Below are 22,635 nucleotides of genomic sequence, written 5' to 3'. Positions count from 1 at the left end.
CCCCACCTATAAAACTGTCCCGCTAGTTAACCCCTTCAGTGAACGCGGTAAAAAAAAACAAAACAAAAGGCAAAAAACGCTTTATCATACCACCGAACAAAAAGTGGAATAACACGCAATCCAAAAGACGGATATAAATAACCATGGTACCGCTGAAAACGTCATCTTGTCCTGCAAAAAACAAGCTGCCATACAGCATCATCAGCGAAAAAATAAAAAAGCTATAGTCCTCAGAATAAAGCGCTGCAAAATAATTATTTTTTCTATAAGTTTTTATCGTATAAAAGCGCCAAAACATAAAAAAATGATATAAATGAGCTATCGCTGTAATCGTACTGACCCGAAGAATAAAATAATAATAAAATTTTACCAAATATGGAACAGTATAAACGCGCCCCCCCACCACCACCACCAAAGAAATTCATGAATAGCTGGATTTTGGTAATTCTGCCTCACAAAAATCGGAAAAAAAAAAAAAAAAAAGATAGTCACGTGCCCGAAAATGTTACCAATTAAAACGTCAACTCGTCCCGCAAAAAAACAAGACCTCACATGACTCTGTGGACCAAAATATGGAAAAATTATAGCTCTCAAAATGTGGAGACGCAAAAACTATTTTTTGCAATAAAAAGCTTCTTTTAGTGTGTGACGGCTGTCAATCATAAAAATCCGCCAAAAAACCCTCTATAAATAGTAAATCAAACCCCCCTTCATCACCCCCTTAGTTAGGGAAAAATAAAATTAAAAAAATGTATTTCTTTCCATTTTCCCATTAGGGTTAGGGTTGGGGCTAGGGTTAGGTTTGGGGCTAGGGTTAGGGTTTCAGTTAGAATTGGGGGTTTCCACTGTTTAGGCACATCAGGGGCTCTCCAAACGTGACATGGCGTACCATCTCAAGTCCAGCCAATTCTGCATTGAAAAAGTAAAACAGTGCTCCTTCACTTCCGAGCTCTCCTCTGCGCCCAAACAGAAGTTTACCCCAACATATGGTGTATCAGAGTTCTCAGAACAAATTGGACAACTTTTGGGGTCCAATTTCTCTAGTTACCCTTGGAAAAATAAAATTTGGGGGGCTAAAAAAACATTTTTGTGGGGAAAAAAATGATTTTTTATTCACGGCTCTGCGTTGTAAACTGGAGTGAAACACTTGGGGGTTCAAAGTTCTCACAACACATCTAGATAAGTTCCTTGGGGAGTCTAGTTTCCAATATGGGGTCACTTGTGGGGGGTTTCTACTGTTTAGGTACATTAGGGGCTCTGCAAAGGCAATGCGACGCCTGCAGACCATTCCATCTAAGTCTGCATTCCAAATGGCGCTCCTTCCCTTCCGAGCTCTGCCATGCGCCCAAACGGTGGTCCCCCCCCCCCCCTCCCCCACATATGGAGTATCAGCGTACGCAGGACAAACAAACAACTTTTGGGGTCCAATTTCTCCTGTTACCCTTGGGTAAATACAAAACTGGGGGCTAAAAAATATTTTTTGTGGGAAAATAAATAATTTGTTTTTTCACGGCTCTGCCTTATAAACTGTAGTGAAACACTTGGGGGTTCAAAGCTCCCACAACACATCTAGATAAATTCCTTAGGGGGGTCTACTTTCCAAAATTGGCACTTTTGGAGGGTTTCAATGTTTAGGCACATCAGTGGTTCTCCAAACGCAACATGGCGACCAATCTCAATTCCTGTCAATTTTCATTGAAAAGTCAAACGGCGCTCCTTCCCTTCCGAGCTCTGCCATGCGCCCAAACAGTGGTTTACCCCCACATACGGGGTATCGGCGTACTCGGGACAAATTCCACAACATCTTTTGGGGTCCAATTTCTTCTCTTACCCTTGGGAAAATGAAAAATTGGGGGTGAAAATATCATTTTTGTGAAAAAATGATTTTTTATTTTTACGGCTCTACATTATAAACTTCTGTGAAGCACTTGGTGGGTCAAAGTGCTCACCACACATCTAGATAAGTTCCTTAGGGGGTCTATTTTCCAAAATGGTATGACTTGTGGGGGGTTTCAATGTTTAGGCACCTCAGGGGCTCTCCAAACACAACATGGCATCCCATCTCAATTCCAGTCAATTTTGCATTGAAAAGTCAAATGGCGATCCTTCCCTTCCGAGCTCTGCCATGTGCCCAAACAGTGGTTTACCCTCACATATGGGGTATCAGCGTACTCAGGACAAATAGTACAACAACTTTTGGGGTCCATTTTCTCCTGTTACCCTTGGTAAAATAAAACAAATTGGAGCTGAAGTAAATTTTGTGTGAAAAAAAGTTAAATGTTCATTTTTATTTAAACATTCCAAAAATTCCCGTGAAACACCTGAAGGGTTAATAAACTTCTTGAATGTGGTTTTGAGCACCTTGAGGGGTGCAGTTTTTAGAATGGTTTCACACTTGATTATTTTCTATCATATAAACTCAAAATGACTTCAAATGAGATGTGGGCCCTAAAAAAATGGTGTTGTAAAAATGAGAAATTGCTGGTCAACTTTTAACCCTTATGACTCCCTAACGGAAAAAAATGTTGGTTCCAAAATTCTGCTGATGTAAAGTAGACATGTGGGAAATGTTACTTTTTAAGTATTTTGCGTGACATATCTCTGTGATTTAAGGGCATAAAAATTAAAAGTTGGAAAATTGCGAAATTTTCTAAATTTTCGCCAAATTTCCGTTTTTTCACAAATAAACGCAGGTAATATCCAAAAATTTTTACCACTGTCATGAAGTACAATATGTCATGACAAAACAATGTCAGAATCATCAGGATTCGTTGAAACGTTCCAGAGTTATAACCTCATAAAGGGACAGTGGTCAGAATTGTAATAATTGGCCTGGTCATTAACGTGCAAACCACCCTTGGGGCTTAAGGGGTTAAAGACACAGCCAGAAAAAAGTATTTTAATATTCTTAATTTCACCATACTTACCATACTCTATCGCCTGCAAAAATTTAAAATAATAAACCAACCGTATACTCGCTTTCCTCCGTAGTCCCATTAATAACATGTGTCCCACGACAATCTCCCCTATAGAACAGTGACATAGGGTGATGTCACTGCTCTATAGGACCTCCAGTGACACACTAACAGGAAACAATGGCTCCGGCAGTGCATCACTGAAGAGGTTACCTGAGTCCAGGGTCTCACTTTACGGCAACGCTGTGTGGGAATTTGCCACAAGTGAGAGTAGGGCCTATTTCTCACAGATTCGGAGGAATACATTGCGGAAGGATACCTTCCGTCATTGTATTCCCGGAGCCCCTGGAGAGCGGTCGCATCAGCTGATGCTGCAGCTCTCCACGGGAGATCGTCGTGGGACACTCGTTCTAATTGGATATCTGCGGATCAGGGAGTATATTGTTTATTATTTTAATATTTTTTACAGGTGATCAATGGCTTCGGGGATCAAGGTGATAGTGAGTATGTACTCTATGTTGTATGTACTGTATGATAGATATATATATATATATATATATATATATTTTGCATGTCTATATGAATGTTGTATGTACTGTGGTGTATCTTGCATGTACTGTATGTATGCACCGTATGTGTATGTGCTTTGTTTTTGTTTTTTTTTACATTCAACACATTAGCCGGATGATGGGACTACTACTGTCCCATCATTGGCTAATGTCAGTCACTGTCACTGTAGCAGGCATAGCCCGATGGGACTACAAGACGATGCCTGCACACACACCAAAGACCCCCCCCCCCCCCCCCGCACACAGCCCGCAGACTTCCCTCCTCCCAAACTGCAGCGTTAATCGGACCCACATCCGCAGCAAAACTGCAGATCTTTTTTGCATCTGCGGTTTTGCTGCGGATGTGCCCAACTCAATGGAAGTCTATGGGTGCAGAAACACTGCAGTTCGCTCAAAAGTGACATGCAGCTTAGAAAAAAAGCTGCGTTTCGGTGCGGCTTTTTCTGCAGCATGTGCACATCAAGTCTGCGGTTCCCATAGACTTATATTGTTTGTGCACTACACTGCGGATTTGATGCAATTCCGTGCGGCAAAAAAAGCTGCGGATCTGCAATCAAATCCGCGACTTGTGCACACAGCCTAACACTGTCATCACCGTTCGTCTAGCTATTATTTATTTACAATTATATTACAAAACCTGTGAATAAACAGAAAAAATTCAAAAAATCAAATGTCAGACAGTAAAGGTACTATAGGGTCAGGAGAGTCCCAAACACACAAAATTGAAAATAACTTTGAAACAAAATTGAAAAACAAATTCAAAATATCATCAACATAAGCAGAAATATGTTACTTGAAAATACATAGGTCAATGTCTGAGATTGACCAGTTTTAGAAATATTTCAATTTATTCAGCGCTGGGGTCTATATGACCCTATGGTTCCACAGCACGGTTAAGACATTTTTGAAAAGGCAGAATTTAATGGCTCAGCTGAAAACATCAGGAAACCCCAATCCCAGCCCATAATGGTAAACAATCAAAAACTGGCAAACACATATAATATGAACTTGAAAAAAGGCACAAATAATCAGGTGTAAAACAAATAAATATCTAGGCCAAAAAGGGTTGGGGGGTTGTAAATGCAATAATGAATCGGGCCCATTCTGTGATATAGTTGATGCAATTTTTTTTTTATTTGTCTCCAAGAATATCAGCTACAGTGTACATATTTAACATTTGGTACACAAGGAAAATACTTCGTACCATGGTGTTCAAGTCCATAGGTCAAAAGTCCATTTCAGGTTCCATTGAAAGGCCATCCACAAGTCTCCAGAGACACTACTGGGAGCTGGTATCAGTGGTGATGGGTTTCTGCCCCCTTATCTGAGAGGAGGGGATCAATCCCACCCCCCAAACTTTGCATGTTACATGTTTTCAAGCTGATACCAGCTTCCAGCAGGATTTTAGGACTTGTCTTTCTACGTACGGCACTGCAGATGGACTTTTGACCTATGTACTTCCACATCATGGTAAAAAAAAAAAGGCTTCAATTGTCTGTGTGCTGAATTTGAATACTTGTTTCTTGTATTATTTGCAACTGATTTAATACAAGAGTTGGATAAACCCCTTTTAAAGGGAACCTGTCACCCCGTTTTTTGAAGATGAGCTAAAAATAGCGTTAAATAGGGGCAGAGCTGGGCGTTACATTAGTGTCTTTGTGTGCCTTTATAACCCACCTATGCTGCCGAAATACCTTTGTAAAGTCGCCGTTTTCTGCTGTCACTCACTCACGCTGGTCTGGTCCTATGGGCGTGGTGACAGTGCTGTTTCTCCCCCAGAATCCTGCTCATCATTACGTTGGTGGCGTAGTGGTGTGCGCATGTCCAAAAGGCTAATCCACTGCCCAGGTGATGAAAAACAGCGCGATCTGCGCTATTCAGCCGTTTACCGGTGGGCGCGGCCATCTTTCCTGTGGCCGCGCGTGCGCAGATGGAGCGCTCTGCTGCATGGGGCTTCAGGAAAATGGCCGCCGCGATCTCCATCTGCGCTCGCGCGGAATCCCGCGGCCATTTTCCTGAAGCCCAGGGCAGCAGAGCGCTCCATCTGCGCATGCGCAGCCACAGGAAAGATGGCCGCGCCCACCGGTAAACGGCTGAATAGTGCAGATCGCGCTGTTTTTCATCACCTGAGCAGTGGATTAGCCTTTTGGACATGCGCACACCACTACGCCACCAACGTAATGATGAGCAGGATTCTGGGGGAGAAACAGCACTGTCACCACGCCCATAAGACCAGACCAGCGTGAGTGACAGCAGAAAACGGCGACTTTACAAAGGTATTTCGGCAGCATAGGTGGGTAATAAAGGCACACAAAGACACTAATGTAACGCCCAGCTCTGCCCCTATTTAACGCTATTTTTAGCTCATCTTCAAAAAACGGGGTGACAGGTTCCCTTTAAGATATGTATTTTACAATTTATTCACATAGGCGAGTTCATTTTTGTATTCAACTTAATGAAACATGCTTATTATTCCTGACCCATCATTAATTTTCATATATATATTTTTTTTCAATGTGTAGGTGTTGGTGGAATGAGCGTTGCATGTGTCTTGAAGAGGAAAACAGTTCTCTGGCAGGACTCCTTCAGCCCCCACCTGAAACAGTATACAGAAGGCACCCTTAACCACAACATGCCCGTGGTCCTTACATCTGGACCGGTGGGCCAGCAGCAGCCACCACAGCACCCAACTCATTCTGCTGGCCCCCATGGTAGCCCTGTTGGCAGTTCAATGGGTGTGGCTGGACGTTCCCAGGATGATGCTATGGTAGATTATTTTTTCCAGAGACAACATGGCGAGCAACTTGGGGGTGGTGGAGGCGGATACAACAATAGTAAGCACCGTTGGCCAACTGGAGACCATATTCATGCTGAACATCAAGTAAGCAAATTCTCTGTTTGTACAACTGCAATTTTATTTATTATGGATCTTGAAATATCATGTACCGTAGTTTGAATTTTATATACTGTATTAAGCGGTTTGGCAACTTTCTTTTGTTTCATTCTTTGTTGAAAAAAATACAAATTAAGTATACTTGCCTCCTGCACTGGCTCCATTCCCGAGTGCTGTTCTTCGACTGTCTCCTGGCATTGTTTATAGCATGAGTGCTGCAATCCTATTAGTGGACACTGAAAGGCTTCAGCTTTCATGAGCCATAAAGAATTACTAGCCACTGAAAAGCTGCAGTAACGTACCTAGGTTTTAGAGGAGGAAATTAGGGGAAAAAAATTGAAGCAAAAAATGTGGTCAATTCTGTACTAATGTCCCCTATCCTGGTATATATGATCCCCTATCCTGGTTACATACGGTCCCCTCATCCCCATCCTGGTAGGCATGGCCCCCATCAGAAAAACATTAAAAAAAACATAAACCATTACACTTGCCTTCTTTGCGCTCTCTCGCAGTTTCCTGTTCTAATGCCAGCAGCTGATTTATGTTTGTTAGGCTACGTTCACATTTGCGGTCAGCGCCGCAGCGTCGGGCGCCGCAGCGTCGCCGCATGTGTCATGCGCCCCTATATTTAACATGGGGGCGCATGGACATGCGTTGTGCTGCGTTTTGCGCCGCATGGCCGCAAGCGTTGGACGCAAGAAACGCATCAAGTTGCATTTTTTTTGCGTCCAACTTTCGGCCAAAAAGGACGCATGCGGCGCAAAACGCAGCGTTTTAGCGTGCGTTTTGCCGCGTTTTTGTTTGCGTTGTGCGCTGCGGCGCACAACGCAAATGTGAACGTAGCCTAAGCAGTGCATGGCAGTGACGTCATGCACTGCTTGCAAGCCAAGGACAACTGCCAGAATACTGGCTACTCCCCACACCAGGGCTATTGGCGTTTGGAGCAGTGAATATTCCCTGATCTTTAACCCCTTTACCCCCAAGGGTGGTTTGCACGTTAATGACCGGGCCAATTTTTATAATTCTGACCACTGTTCCTTTATGAGGTTATAACTCTGGAACACTTCAACGAATCTCGGTGATTCTGACATTGTTTTCTCGAGACATATTGTACTTACCTGTGTTTTTGTGAAAAAAACGGAAATTTGGCGAAAATTTTGAAAATTTCGCAATTTTCCGACTTTGAATTTTTATGCAATTAAATCACAGAGATATGTCACACAAAATACTTAAAAAGTAACATTTCCCACATGTCTACTTTACATCAGCACAATTTTGGACCAACATTTTTTTTGTTAGGGAGTTATAAGGGTTAAAAGTTGACCAGCAATTTCTCATTTTTACGCCGCCATTTTTTTTAGGGACCACATCTCATTTGAAGTCATTTTGAGGGGTCTATATGATAGAAAATAACCAAGTGTGACACCATTCTGAAAACTGCACCCCTCAAGGTGCTCAAAACCACATTCAAGAAGTTTATTTAACCCTTCAGGTGTTTCACAGGAATTTTTGGAATGTTTAAATAAAAATGAACATTTAACTTATTTTCACAAAAAATTTACTTCCGCTCCAATTTGTTTTATTTTACCAAGGGTAACAGGAGAAAATAAACCCCAAAGGTTGTTTTACAATTTGTCCTGAGTACGCAGATACCCCATATGTGGGGGTAAACCACTGTTTGGCCCATGGCAGAGCTCGGAAGCGAAGGAGCGCCATTTGACTTTTCAATGCAGAATTGACTGGAATTGAGATGGGATGCCATGATGCGTTTGGAGAGCCCCTGATGTGCCTAAACATTGAACCCCCCCCCCCCCCCCCACAAGTCATACCATTTTGGAAAGTAGACCCCGTAAGGAACTTATCTAGATGTGTGGTGAGCACTTCGACCCATTAAGTGCTTCACAGAAGTTTATAATGCAGAGCCGTAAAAATAAAAAATCATATTTTTTCACAAAAATGATCTTTTCGCCCCCAATTTTTTATTTTCCTAAGGGTAAGAGAAAAAATTGGACCCCAAAAGTTGTTGTACAAATTTTCCTGAGTACGCTGATACCCCATATGTGGGGGTAAACCACTGTTTGGCCCATGGCAGAGCTCGGAAGCGAAGGAGCGCCGTTTGACTTTTCAATGCAAAATTGACAGGAATTGAGATGGGACGCCATGTTGCGTTTGGAGAGCCACTGATGTGCCTAAACATTGAAACCCCCCACAAGTGACACCATTTTGGAAAGTAGACCCCCTAAGGAACTCATCTAGATGTGTTGAGAGCTTTGAACCCCCAAGTGTTTCACTACAGTTTATAACGGAGCCGTGAAAATAAAAAATCCTTTTTTTTCCACAAAAATTATATTTTAGTCCCCAGTTTTGTATTTTTCCAAGGGTAACAGTTGAAATTGGACCACAAAAGTTGTTGTCCAATTTGTCCTGAGTACGCTGATATCCCATGTGTGAGGGGGAACCACCGTTTGTGCGCATGGCAGAGCTCGGAAGGGAAGGAGCGTCATTTGGAATGCAGACTTAGATGGATTGGTCTGCAGGCATCACATTGCGTTTGCAGAGCCCCTAATGTACCTAAACAGTAGAAACCCCCCACAAGTGACCCCATATTGGAAACTAGACCCCCAAGGAACTTGTGTAGATGTGTTGTGAGAACTTTGAACCCCCAAGTGTTTCACTACAGTTTACAACGCAGAGCCGTGAAAATAAAAAATCCTTTTTTTCCACAACAATTATTTTTTAGCCTAGCCCACAGTTTTGTATTTTCACAAGAGTAACAGGAGAAATTGGACCCCAAAAGTTGTTGTCCAATGTGTCCTGAGTACGCTGATACCCCATATGTTGGGGTAAACCCCTGTTTGGGCACACGGGAGAGCTCGGAAGGGAAGGAGCACTGTTTTACTTTTTCAACGCAGAATTGGCTGGAATTGAGATCGGATGCCATGTCGCGTTTGGAGAGCCCCTGATGTGCCTAAACAGTGGAAAGCCCCCAATTATAACTGAAACCCTAATCCAAACACATCCCTAACCCATACCCAACGGTAACCCTAACCACACCCCTAACCCTGACACACACCTAACCTTAATCCCCACCCTATTCCTAACCGTAAATAATCCAAACCCTAACTTTAGCCCCAACCCTAACTTTAGCCCCAACCCTAACTTTAGCCCCAACCCTAACTTTAGCCCCAACCCTAACTTTAGCCCCAACCCTAACTTTAGCCCCAACCCTAACTTTAGCCCCAACCCTAACTTTAGCCCCAACCCTAACTTTAGCCCCAACCCTAACTTTAGCCCCAACCCTAACTTTAGCCCCAACCCTAACTTTAGCCCCAACCCTAACTTTAGCCCCAACCCTAACTTTAGCCCCAACCCTAACTTTAGCCCCAACCCTAACTTTAGCCCCAACCCTAACTTTAGCCCCAACCCTAACTTTAGCCCCAACCCTAACTTTAGCCCCAACCCTAACTTTAGCCCCAACCCTAACTTTAGCCCCAACCCTAACTTTAGCCCCAACCCTAACTTTAGCCCCAACCCTAACTTTAGCCCCAACCCTAACTTTAGCCCCAACCCTAACTTTAGCCCCAACCCTAACTTTAGCCCCAACCCTAACTTTAGCCCCAACCCTAACTTTAGCCCCAACCCTAACTTTAGCCCCAACCCTAACTTTAGCCCCAACCCTAACTTTAGCCCCAACCCTAACTTTAGCCCCAACCCTAACTTTAGCCCCAACCCTAACTTTAGCCCCAACCCTAACTTTAGCCCCAACCCTAACTTTAGCCCCAACCCTAACTTTAGCCCCAACCCTAACTTTAGCCCCAACCCTAACTTTAGCCCCAACCCTAACTTTAGCCCCAACCCTAACTTTAGCCCCAACCCTAACTTTAGCCCCAACCCTAACTTTAGCCCCAACCCTAACTTTAGCCCCAACCCTAACTTTAGCCCCAACCCTAACTTTAGCCCCAACCCTAACTTTAGCCCCAACCCTAACTTTAGCCCCAACCCTAACTTTAGCCCCAACCCTAACTTTAGCCCCAACCCTAACTTTAGCCCCAACCCTAACTTTAGCCCCAACCCTAACTTTAGCCCCAACCCTAACTTTAGCCCCAACCCTAACTTTAGCCCCAACCCTAACTTTAGCCCCAACCCTAACTTTAGCCCCAACCCTAACTTTAGCCCCAACCCTAACTTTAGCCCCAACCCTAACTTTAGCCCCAACCCTAACTTTAGCCCCAACCCTAACTTTAGCCCCAACCCTAACTTTAGCCCCAACCCTAACTTTAGCCCCAACCCTAACTTTAGCCCCAACCCTAACTTTAGCCCCAACCCTAACTTTAGCCCCAACCCTAACTTTAGCCCCAACCCTAACTTTAGCCCCAACCCTAACTTTAGCCAAAAAGTATTTGCGTCTCCACATTTTGAGAGCTATAATTTTTCCATATTTTGGTCCACAGAGTCATGTGAGGTCTTGTTTTTTGCGGAATGAGTTGACGTTTTTATTGATAACATTTTCGGGCATGTGACATTTTTTGATCGCTATTTATTCCGATTTTTGTGAGGCAGAATGACCAAAAACCAGCTATTCATGAATTTCTTTTGGGGGAGGAGTTTATACCGTTCCGCGTTTGGTAAAATGGATAAAGCCGTTTTATTCTACTGGTCAGTACGATTACAGCGATACCTCATTTATATCATTTTTTTATGTTTTGGCGCTTTTATACGATAAAAGCTATTTTATAGAAAAAATAATTATTTTTGCATCGCTTTATTCTGAGAACTATAACTTTTTTATTTCTTCTTTGATGATGCTGTATGGCAGCTCGTTTTTTGCGGGACAAGATGACGTTTTCAGCGGTACCATGGTTATTTATATCCGTCTTTTTGATCCTGTGTTATTCCACTTTGTTTGGCGGTATGGTAATAAAGCGTTTTTTTGCCTCGTTTTTTTTTTTTGCGGTGTTCACTGAAGGGGTTAACTAGTGGGACAGTTTTATAGGTCGGGACGTTACGGACGCAGCGATACTAAATATGTGTACTTGTTTTTTTTTTTATTTAGATAAAGAAATGTATTTAAAGGAACAATATATATTTTTTTGGGGGGGAATTTTTTTTATTTTTTTTACACATGTGAATATTTTTTTTTTTTACACTATAACATTGCTCCAGGGGGGGGCATCATGTTATAGTGTAAGATTGCTGATCTGACAGTTTGCACAGCACTCTGTCAGATCGGCGATCTGACGTGCACAGCTCCTCCAGGCTTCTTGGCGCCTGCTCTGAGCAGGCGCTGTGAAGCCACCTCCCTGCAGGACCCGGATGCCGTGGCCATTTTGGATCCGGGCCTGCTGCAGGGAGGAGGAGGTAAGAGACCCTCGGAGCAACGCGATCACTTCGCGTTGCTCTGGGGGTCTCAGGGAAGCACGCAGGGAGCCCCCTCCCTACGCAATGCTTCCCTATACCGCCGGAGCCCTGCGATCATGTTTGATCGCAGTGTGCCGGGTCCGTGACCGCTCCTGGCACATAGTGCCGAATGTCAGCTGCGATAGTCAGCTGACACTCTGCCGCGCTCCCCCCGTGAGCGCGGCCGATCGCATATGACTTACTATCCTGTCGGTGGTCATGCGGGCCCTCCCTACCTCGACGGGATAGTACGTCCAATGTCAGAAAGGGGTTAATAGCAGGCACATTGTTAGCTGCATCCACCAGCTTCCTGCAGCTGGGCGTAGACGTGTCTGTTACTAAAGGGAATTAATATTCATTGCTCTCCACGCCTATGGGAGTGGAGAGCAGTTGAATATTCATTCCCTGAATTAGCGGGCACACGTGAAAGCCCGGCAGCTGCAGGGGGGGGGGGCATTCAGTGAAGCCGCATTCCCCACAGCGCAGAGGAGACACGGCAGGCAGAACTCACAGGCCCTGGGTTTCCAGTCGCCCACATGACTTCAAAGGGAAACTGAATAGAGGGTGAGGAGAAATCTTGTGTATTGAAAATCAGATTCCATCTTACCTTCTGGGCAGCAAACGACCCATAGCCTAGAAGATCAAAGCTATAAAAAATTATTTTTATTGAACAAAGAATTGTCCAGGAGGCATACAGGTATGACTAATAGACCAGATTAATAACTCAAAAAGCTCCACGAGTGACAGATTCCGCAGTCAATCTGTCAGTAACTCTGTCTAGTCTGGTTCTGATGGGAGTATGCATATCGCATACCGCTGTTCCTGGGGATGACACCTCAGAATCCTCACTGCGCACAGTTCACGCTATATGAGGATTCACAAGTCTGCAATCACAGTCACTGCAGATTGGTCAATTTAAACCAGACAATCCCGTTAAGGCAATATCCCTAAAGGCCCCGTCTCACATAGCGAGATCGCTAGCGAGATCGCTGCTGAGTCACAAGTTTTGTGACGCAACAGCGACCTCAGTAGCGATCTCGCTATGTGTGACACGTACCGTCGATCAGGCCCCTGCTGCGAGATCGCTGGTCTTGTCGGAATGGCCTGGGCCGTTTTTTGATCGTTGAGGTCCCGCTGACATCGCTGAATCGGTGTGTGTGACACCGATCCAGCGATGTCTTCACTGGTAACCAGGGTAAACATCGGGTTACTAAGCGCAGGGCCGCGCTTAGTAACCCGATGTTTACCCTGGTTACCAGCGTAAATGTAAAAAAAAACAAACAGTACATACTCACCATCTGATGTCCGTCAGGTCCCTTGCCGTCTGCTTCCTGCTCTGACTGAGTGCCGCCGTACAGTGAGAGCACAGCACAGCAGTGACGTCACCGCTGCGCTCTGCTCTCACTGTACGGCGGCACTCAGTCAGAGCAGGAAGCAGACGGCAAGGGACCTGACGGACATCAGATGGTGAGTATGTACTGTTTGTTTTTTTTGGTAACCAGGGTAAACATCGGGTTACTAAGCGCGGCCCTGCGCTTAGTAACCCGATGTTTATCCTGGTTACCCGGGTGCTGCAGGGGGACTTCGGCATCGTTGAAACTGTCTTCAACGATGCCGAAGTCGTTCCCCTGATCGTTGGTCGCTGGAGAGACCTGTCTGTGTGACAGCTCCCCAGCGACCACACAGCGACAAAACAGCGACGCTGCAGCGATCAGCATCGTTGTCTGTATCGCTGCAGCGTCGCTGTGTGTGACGGGGCCTTAATGTCAGATATTCTAAAGTTAACACATTTTGCAGGTTTTCCCTGAGGGAATTGAAGGGCAGAAGCTGGTGGGGTCCTGTCTGTTAGACTAGTTGTCAGAGGTGGTCACCAGCTGGCTTTTCAGAGTTTTTCTTTAAGAAAAAAATCGCAGACATAGACTACTATAGTAGCTCACCTGGTCTCCGGGAATCTGTTAGGTTAGTGTTAAAGCGAACCTGTCATCAAAATTTAGTATGCTAAAATAAAGGCATGGCCATAGTTGCGATTTTTAACCTATTTAATGGATACCTGTTGGAAGAAACCCGTATCCTGGTTCTTGTTTCATTCACCTTAGAAATTTTGGTGCAATATCCTCTTTAGTGCTTTGGGTCGACTGTGGGTAGTGTTTTCAGCTCTGGCAGGGCCCCTCTTTGTCTGTACGAGCCCTCTATTTTAAAGTTCTTGCTAATGCCACCCTTGCTGCTGGCTGTGCTTGTGCACATTCACCTCACAGTGGTCTTCAGCAAAATGGTGCTGGGGTGTTACATGCGCAGATTTAGACCTTGGCTCAATGACTAGCTGAAAACTGAAAACTGCGGCACCATTTTGCTGAAGACCACTGGGAGATGAATGTGATCATGCGCAGCCAACAGCAAGGGTGGCGTTAGTGCAAACGTTAAAATAGAGGGCTCGTACAAATGCAGAGGGACCATGGCAGAGCCGAAAACACTACCCACAGTCCCTCCCCAATGTATGAAGAGGATATTGCACCAAAACTTTTAATGTGAATTAAACAAGAACCAGGAGTTCTTCCCTCTGGGTATCTTTTAGATCGGTATAAAAGCACCACTGTGACCATACCTTTTTTTTAAACCCCTTTACCCCCGAGGGTGGTTTGCATGTAAATGAACGGGACAATTTTTAAATTTCTGACCACTGTCCCTTTTTTGAGGTTATAACTCTGGAACACTTCAACGGATCCTGGTGATTCTGACATTGTTTCCGCTTGACAAATTGTACTTCATGAAAGTGGTAAAAATTTATTTGATATGACTTGTGTTTATTTGTGAAAAAAATGGAAAATTGGTGAAAATTTCGCAATTTTCCAACTTTGAATTTTCATGCCCATAAATCACAGAGATATGTCACACAAAATACATAAGTAACATTTCCCACATTGTCTACTTTACATCAGCACAATTTTGGAACCAAATTTTTTTTTTTTAATTAGGGAGTTATAAGGGTTAAAAGTTGACCAGAGATTTCTCATTTTTACACCACCAGTTTTTTTTAGGGACCACATTACATTTGAAGTCACTTTGAGGCGTCTATATGATAGAAAATACCCAAAAGTGACACCATTCTTAAAACTGCACCCCTCAAGGTGCTCAAAACCACATTCAAGAAGTTTATTAACCCTGTAGGTGCTTCACAGGACTTTTTGGAATGTTTTAAAAAAAATTGAACATTTAACTTTTTTTCACAAAAAATTTACTTCAGCTCCAATTTGTTTTATTTTCCCAAGGGTAACAGGAGAAATTGAAGTTGTTGTACAATTTGTCCCGAGTATGCCGATACCCCATATGTGGGGGTAAACCACTGTTTGGGCGCATGGCAGAGCTCGGAAGGGAATGAGTGCCATTTGACTTTTACCCTTCGCCACGACAGCACCCCACATGAGAGAGAGGGATCCGCCCATAGGAACAGGAAACCTACAGAATAAAAGGAGGCGGTCCCCTCTCCTCCTCAGTTTGTTTCCTGTTCCTATAGGAATCCCTGCTTACCTACAGAAGATTCCTGGGCCATGCACCCACCTGCGTCGGTCTCTGGGAACGGCAGGGGCTGCGTTTCCAGAAGCAGCGGCGGGGGAGCCCCTGCTTGCAGCCTCCCCCCTCGTCTCGCCAGCCATCCATGGTCCGGGTCCGGACACCGCTGGTCCGCCCGGCTCCATGAGGACGCACGTGCGCTGCAGCGGCTGGCTTAATATCCACAGCCGCCGCATGGTAAGAGAGAGCCGCGCGTCTAACCCGGAAGTCGCTGGAGCACTTCCGGGTTGGGTCCGGGGAGGCAGGAGATTCGGCGACAGTTTTAAAAGAGCGGCGCTGACGTCGGACAGGTGTGTATGAGATGGCTTCACCGGCTGACGAAGCACACCTGCCTGCAGCAGAGCAGCGCTCTCCCAGCAAGGAGAGAAGCGCCAGAAGCAGCACTAAAAGTGGTGGTCGACCTCCAGAAAAGAGATCTACCACCAAACAGCAGGATCACTTGCCAAAAAATCCGCCTCCAGAACCGGTACCTGTCAGCTTCACTGAGTGAGTTTTTAAAAGAGCCTCTTCCTATATGCTGATATATGTTCCTCCTGTATCCCCTTCCTCTAGACTAAGAAAAGGACACACAAGTCCAAGCACAAGGAGTGTGCCTTATGTGCGCAGCCCCTTCCGGATTCTTATACTAAAAGGTTATGCTCAGAATGTATCATGCTAACCTTACGGCAGGAGAATATAATGACTCCGTCTGATGTTAGAGCCATAATCCGGGAAGAAATGCAGGGTTTGGCGCATACAAGTAGCACCAGTACCCGCCAACCAAGCAGGTCCCGATCTCCAGCAAGCTCAGAATCAGAGGATGTACATAGATCCTCGGACGAATCTGGATCCCAGCTGAGTTCATCCGAGAATGAAGGGGGGCTTTGTCTACCTAACAGCAGTGTAGACAACCTAGTAAAATCTGTCAAGAGCACAATGGGGTGCCCAGACGAGAAAGGGAAGAAATCAGCCCAAGACATTATGCTTGCGGGGTTTGGACAGAAAAAACGAGGATCCTTCCCCGTCATACCCACTATTAAAGAAATAATTAAAAAAAGAATGGGATAAGAAAAATACAAGAGGTTTCCTACCATCATCCTCTAAGAGACGCTATGCCTTCAGCGATGAGGAACTAAATTCCTGGTCAAAGGTGCCAAAGGTTGATGCCGCAGTCGCTTCTACGTCTAAACAATCGGTCCTACCGGTTGAGGATTCGGGGATCCTGACAGACCCGTTAGACCGTAAAGCAGAAGCCTTACTAAAAAGATCGTGGGAGGCTAACACAGGGGCATACAGGCCAGCTATCTCTAGTACCTGCACTGCAAGGTCACTACTAGTGTGGATGGAACTGGAGGAACAAATTAGAGGTAGAACTTCGAGAGAGTCAATCTTGCCGAAAATCCCTCTAAATAAAGAAGCGATAGCATTCCTGGCAGATGCCTCTGTGGATTCGCTACGCCTAGCAGCCAGATCAGCCAGCCTAGTGAACACAGCCCGGCGAGCACTCTGGTTGAAAAACTGGAAAGGGGACTCAGACAAAAGAAAAACTTTGTGCGATCCCCTGCCAGGGTGAGTTCCTTTTTGGGAAAACGTTGGACGAACTCCTGAATAAAGCGGGAGAAAGAAAGAAAGGCTTCCCTAATCAATCTCTTCCATCTTACAGGAGAGCCTTCAGAAGACGCCCCTTTACCAGAAACAAACCATTCGAACAAAGGGAGCGATGGGAGACGAAAGATCCAAAACAAAAAGGTGCTTTGTTTAGCGGATCCTATAATCCAAAACGTAACAAATACCGCTAACCATGAAGTGGGTGGCAGATTAAAATGTTTCTTTCCCAAATGGGAACAAATAACATCTAGCCAATGGATTCTGGACATTATACAATACGGTCTTAAATTGGAGTTTGATCGAATCCCTGGGGATTCTTTTATAGTAACATCATCAAAAGGACGGGAGCAACAAAGGGCTCTGGAATCAGAGATCCTATCTCTATCTAAAAAAGTCCTAATAGAGGTTCCTCAGGATCAAGAAGGGAGAGGGTTCTATTCCCCTTTATTCTTGATCAATAAACCAGATGGTTCATTCAGAACCATCATAAATCTCAAAAAATTAAATTCCTTTTTGCGTAATCATACCTTTAAAATGGAATCCATTAGTTCTACCATCAAACTTTTGTTACCTAGATGTGTCATGGCCGGGATAGACCTAAAAGATGCCTACTATCATCTTCCCATACATGCCGAACATCAGCAGTACCTAAGGGTAGCAGTCATCCTGGCAGGACAGGTTCGTCACTTTCAATACGTGGCAATGCCATTTGGGCTTTCTATGGCTCCCCGCATCTTTACAAAAGTGATATTAGAAGTGATGGCTCATCTACGCCAACGGGACACTTTGATAATACCCTACCTAGATGATTTTCTAGTAGTAGGAAATTCTATACTTCAATGTAAAATTCGATTATCTAATACAATCTTGTCCCTACAGGAGTTAGGTTGGGTCGTCAACTTCGAAAAGTCCATGCTGAATCCAGAAACCGTCCAAACATTTCTAGGAATCCAGCTAGACTCCGTAAGTCAGAAATGCTTCCTCCCACAGTCAAAGAGAGTGACTATACAATCAAAAGTGTCAGAGGCAATGGACAAACCACACATGACACTAAGGAAAGCTATGTCCTTACTGGGATCATTATCCTCATGTATCCCGGCTGTGCCGTGGGCACAATTTCATACCCGTCAATTACAGTATGAAGTATTGTCGGCTCAGGGAAAAGGACATCTGGAAAGTAAACTAACTCTTTCCAAAGATGTCATAGAATCCCTATCCTGGTGGCTAGATATGGAGCACCTTTCAAAGGGTGTACCATGGATAATAGACCCTTCTAAGATAATTACTACCGACGCCAGCCCTATGGGGTGGGGTGCGCATATAGAGGATAGTCTGGCCCAAGATACTTGGGACCAGGCAGAATTAACATGTTCTTCCAATTGGAAAGAGTTAAGAGTGGTAGAATATGCCTTAAATCATTTTCTGACACAAATTCAAGGAGCACATGTAAGAGTTTTATCGGACAATTCCACCACAGTGGCATATGTGAACCGTCAAGGTGGTACAAGGTCAGGAAGTCTGATGACCATAGCAGCAGACATCTTCCAGCTAGCAGAGACTCATCTCGCATCCCTAACAGCCCTACACATCAGAGGTGTAGAAAACATCAAAGCAGACTACCTCAGTCGAAACATGTTACGCCAAGGGGAATGGACCTTAAACAGAACCATATTCAAAATGATAACAAGATTATGGGGTATACCACAGATAGATCTGTTTGCCACAAGAGTCAACAGACAAGTAAAAAGGTTCGCTTCCCTGAACTTCATGGATCATCCAGACATGTTAGATTCTCTCCACCATCCTTGGAAGTTCAAACTGGCATATGCCTTTCCTCCAATGTCTCTGATTCCACTATTGATCAGGAAAATCAGAAGGGAACAAGCAAGAGTAATCCTCATTGCACCCTTTTGGCCAAAAAGACCATGGTTCTCTTGTCTCCAGACCATGTGTCTATGCGACCCATGGATTCTTCCATCAGACAAGGAGCTGCTGTTCCAGGACCCCTTTTTCCACCCGCAAGTGAAAGGTCTTCACTTGACGGTGTGGAATTTGAGAGTCAACTATTAAGTTCAAGGGGGTTTTCAGTGGAACTAGTAAACACCCTTTTACTAAGTAGGAAAAGATCCACCACCCTAATATATAGTAGGGTATGGAATAAATTCTTAAATTTCTATACATTACCGTTCACTAAGCAAGTTCCGGTGACACCTATTCTAGAATTCTTACAAAAAGGCCGAGAATTAGTGTTATCGGTAAATACCTTAAAAGTTCAGGTCTCTGCATTAGGAGCCCTATATGGATGCAATATAGCAGCTAATAGGTGGATCTCCAGATTTATAAAGTCTTGTGAACGTAGTAAACCGGTCCATATTCCCCGTCTACCTCCGTGGGATTTAAATCTAGTACTGGAGGCCTTAACCAGCTCCCCCTTTGAGCCACTAGATTCCATACCTTTAAATGTCGTAACATATAAAGTAGCCCTATTGGTAGCCCTAACCTCAGCTAGAAGGGTTAGCGACATCCAGGCCCTATCCGTAGACCCACCTTTCTTACTAATATTTCAAGATCGGGTAATACTAAAACCAGACCCCTCATATCTCCCTAAGGTGGCATCCACCTACCACAGATGACAGGAAATTTTTCTCCCTTCCTTTTTTGATTCTCCTGTAACTCCAGAACAACATAAGTTCCAAATCTTAGATGTCAGAAGAGCCATTCTGACCTATATAGAAAGGTCTCAGACATGGAGGCAGAGTAGGGCTCTGTTTGTCTCATTTCAGGGCCACAAGAAAGGACATGGGGTCACAAGAGCTACCATATCTCGGTGGATCAGAGAAGCTATCTGCTTGGCCTATACATCAAAGGGCGAGATTCCTCCAGTGGGGATAAAAGCACATTCAACACGAGCCATGGCTTCCTCCTGGGCGGAACAAGCAGATGTACCAATCCATTTAATATGTAAGGCCGCAACCTGGTCAACACCTTCTACCTTTTACAACCATTAAAAAGACTTGATCTATCTACATCTTCTGACCTGACCTTTGGTAGAGCTGTTCTTAGTACAGTAATCCCACCCAGATAATGATTCTCTGAAAATCTCTCATTTGGAGTGCTGTCGTGGCGAAGGGTAAAAAGCTGGATTACTTACCGGTAATGCTCATTTTAATGAGTCCACGACAGCACCCATTTACAACCCTCCCTGATTATGCACAGTTCTTTCTTTTAAGCTCACAAATAATGGTTGTATAGAGTTTAAGACCTTTATGTTTCTGAATAAGAATTAATACTAAAGCTATTGCGGTTCCCTTTTTATACTCTGTAAACTAAACTGAGGAGGAGAGGGGACCACCTCCTTTTATTCTGTAGGTTTCCTGTTCCTATGGGCGGATCCCTCTCTCTCATGTGGGGTGTCATTACCGGTAAGTAATCCGGCTTTTTCAATGCAAAATTGGCTGGAATTGAGATTGGACACCATGTCGCTTTTGGAGAGTCTCTGATGTGCCTAAACAGTGGAAACCCCCACTAGTGACACCATGACCCCCTAAGGAACTTATCTAGATGTGTGGTGAGCACTTTGAACCCCCAAGTGCTTTTCAGAAGTTTATAATGTAGAGCTGTAAAGATAAAAAAAATCATTTTTTTCACAAAAATTATTTTTTAGCCTCCAAATTTTTATTTTCCCAAGGGTAACAGGAAAAATTGGACCACAAAAGTTATTGTCCAATTAGTCCGGAGTACGCTGATACCCCATATGTGAGGGTAAACCACTGTTTGGGTGCACGGCAGAGCTCAGAAGGGAAGGAGCACAGTTTTACTTTTTCAACACAGTATTTGCTGGAATTGAGATTGGACACCATGTTGCGTTTGGAGAGCCCCTGATGTGCCTAAACAGTGGAAACCCCCCCCCCCCCCCCACAATTCTAACTCCAACCCGAACACACCCCTAACCTCAACACACCCCTAACCCCAACCCTAACCACACCTCTAATCCCAAACCTAACCCCAGCAGTAAATGTAATCCTAACCCTACCTTTAGCCCTAATCCCAGCCGTAAAGGTAATCCAAACCCTAACTTAAGCCCCAACTCTAACCCTAATGGGGAAATCGAAATAATTTTTTTTAATTATTTTTCCGTGATAAAGGGGGGTTTTATTTACTGTTTAGTGGGTTTTTATGTTTGGCAGCTGTCACGCTAAAAGATGCTTTTTATTGCAAAAAATAGTTTTCGCATCACCACATTTTGAGAACTATAATTTTTCCGTATTTTGGCCCACAGAGTCACGTGAGGTCTTGTTTTTTGCGGGACAAGTTGACAATTTTATTGGTGCCATTTTTGGCACATAACATTTTTTGATCGCTTTTTATTATGATTTTTGTTAGGCAGAATGAGCAAAAACCAGCAATTCATGGATTTCTTTTGGGTGGGGCGTTTATACCGTTCTGCGTGTGGTAAAATTGATAAGGAAGTTTTATTCATTTTTACGGTGTTCACTGAAGGGGGTTAACATAACATAATATAGATTCGCTTTAATTTAGTGAAACACCAGACATCAACTCTACTCAGAAATACACAGGTTTATCCTAATTAAACAGACTCTAGTACTTATGTATTGTACATTGTTCTATAATGACTTTGTGGTCCTTCTAATGAAGCCTCTTCTCACATTACTTCATGTCATTCTGATACAGGTTCGTTCTATGGATGAGTTGAATCATGATTTTCAGGCCCTTGCACTTGAGGGAAGAGCCATGGGAGAAGTAAGGTGTTTTTTTTTTGTTTGTTTTTCCTATCAACTTAATTTTATAGCATAACTGTAGTTTTTAATTATTATTTAATGATGATGTAGAGCAAGCGATTTTAATTAGCTTTCAAATATACCCGAAATCAGTTATAAATGAAATCAGAAGGCTTGCCTTTTTTAGAAGTTTCGGAACCAGTGTCGGGGTATATTTTGAATTCCATTCCACAGATACTGATATGGTGGGGGCGGAGCCTGTACCGCGTGTGAGCTCCTGGCTGAATCCCATGACCTATTTTTCAGTGCAGTACCAGGTTACCATAGTCTTTTGGCACAGTGCTTCAGTGTGTCATCTGGTGGTTGTCGGAACATTGCTCCTCTGCCCTGTCCTGTGTGCTTAGTAACATCGGCACTTCTCAGTTGACAGCCAACAGCTGAGAGAGATGGAGCACTCTGCCGAAGACTGAGGCAACTTGCCGCTGCACTGCAAAACAGGCCCTGGGATTCAACAAGGAGCACACACGATGTGCAGGCTCTAAACCCACACTAAGAAAGCCGTAATCAGTGTGTGATGACCTGAATAAGGATTTGCTTCAGTAACCGCATAGGGGGGCCTCTTCTAGAAGGTTTTTGAAAGATTTTCTTTCAGATTTCATTCATACTATAGTTAGACATTTGGCATTTATGTAAGGCTAGGTTCACATTAGCGTTTCTGTGCGCAGCGTGTTATCTGCATGTGCAAACGCATGCCAAAATGAGTGCAAAAGCTTGCTTACGCCTGCGCATCGTCTTGCACATGACGCAAACAAGCGCTGCGTGTGCATGCATTTAAATGCGTTTTGGCATGCGTTGCGTTTTTTATGCGCATGGTAGCGTTGGTGACATCATTTTCTGGACATGCGCAGTCTAAAGTACGCATGCGTATTGAACGCATGCCATAGACAGTAATGCATTTTTTTGACGCA

At 44.1% G+C, this 22,635-nt stretch overlaps 1 protein-coding gene across 21 annotated transcripts in view; it reads left to right on the top strand.

The window, feature by feature from the left end:
• PUM1 (pumilio RNA binding family member 1) overlaps window positions 1–22,635 on the top strand; it is a 401,680-nt gene that overhangs the window by 85,356 nt on the left and 293,689 nt on the right. For 15 of the 21 annotated variants that reach the window (XM_077295564.1, XM_077295569.1, XM_077295567.1 and 12 more), the window contains 2 exons: window positions 6,007–6,365; window positions 21,621–21,689. In XM_077295564.1, coding sequence (XP_077151679.1) covers window positions 6,018–6,365; window positions 21,621–21,689 — 417 coding nt within the window. In that variant the 5' untranslated portion in view covers window positions 6,007–6,017. The remainder of the gene's footprint in view (window positions 1–6,006; window positions 6,366–21,620; window positions 21,690–22,635) is intronic. The other 6 variants (XM_077295579.1, XM_077295582.1, XM_077295583.1 and 3 more) reach the window with 1 other exon arrangement.

The sequence above is a fragment of the Ranitomeya variabilis genome, chromosome 3 (genome assembly GCF_051348905.1).
Source record: "Ranitomeya variabilis isolate aRanVar5 chromosome 3, aRanVar5.hap1, whole genome shotgun sequence".
In the NCBI taxonomy this organism is placed as follows: Eukaryota; Metazoa; Chordata; class Amphibia; order Anura; family Dendrobatidae; genus Ranitomeya; species Ranitomeya variabilis.
The sequence above is the reverse complement of the archived record's forward strand: the minus strand, read 5'-3'. Positions and strand labels throughout refer to the sequence as shown.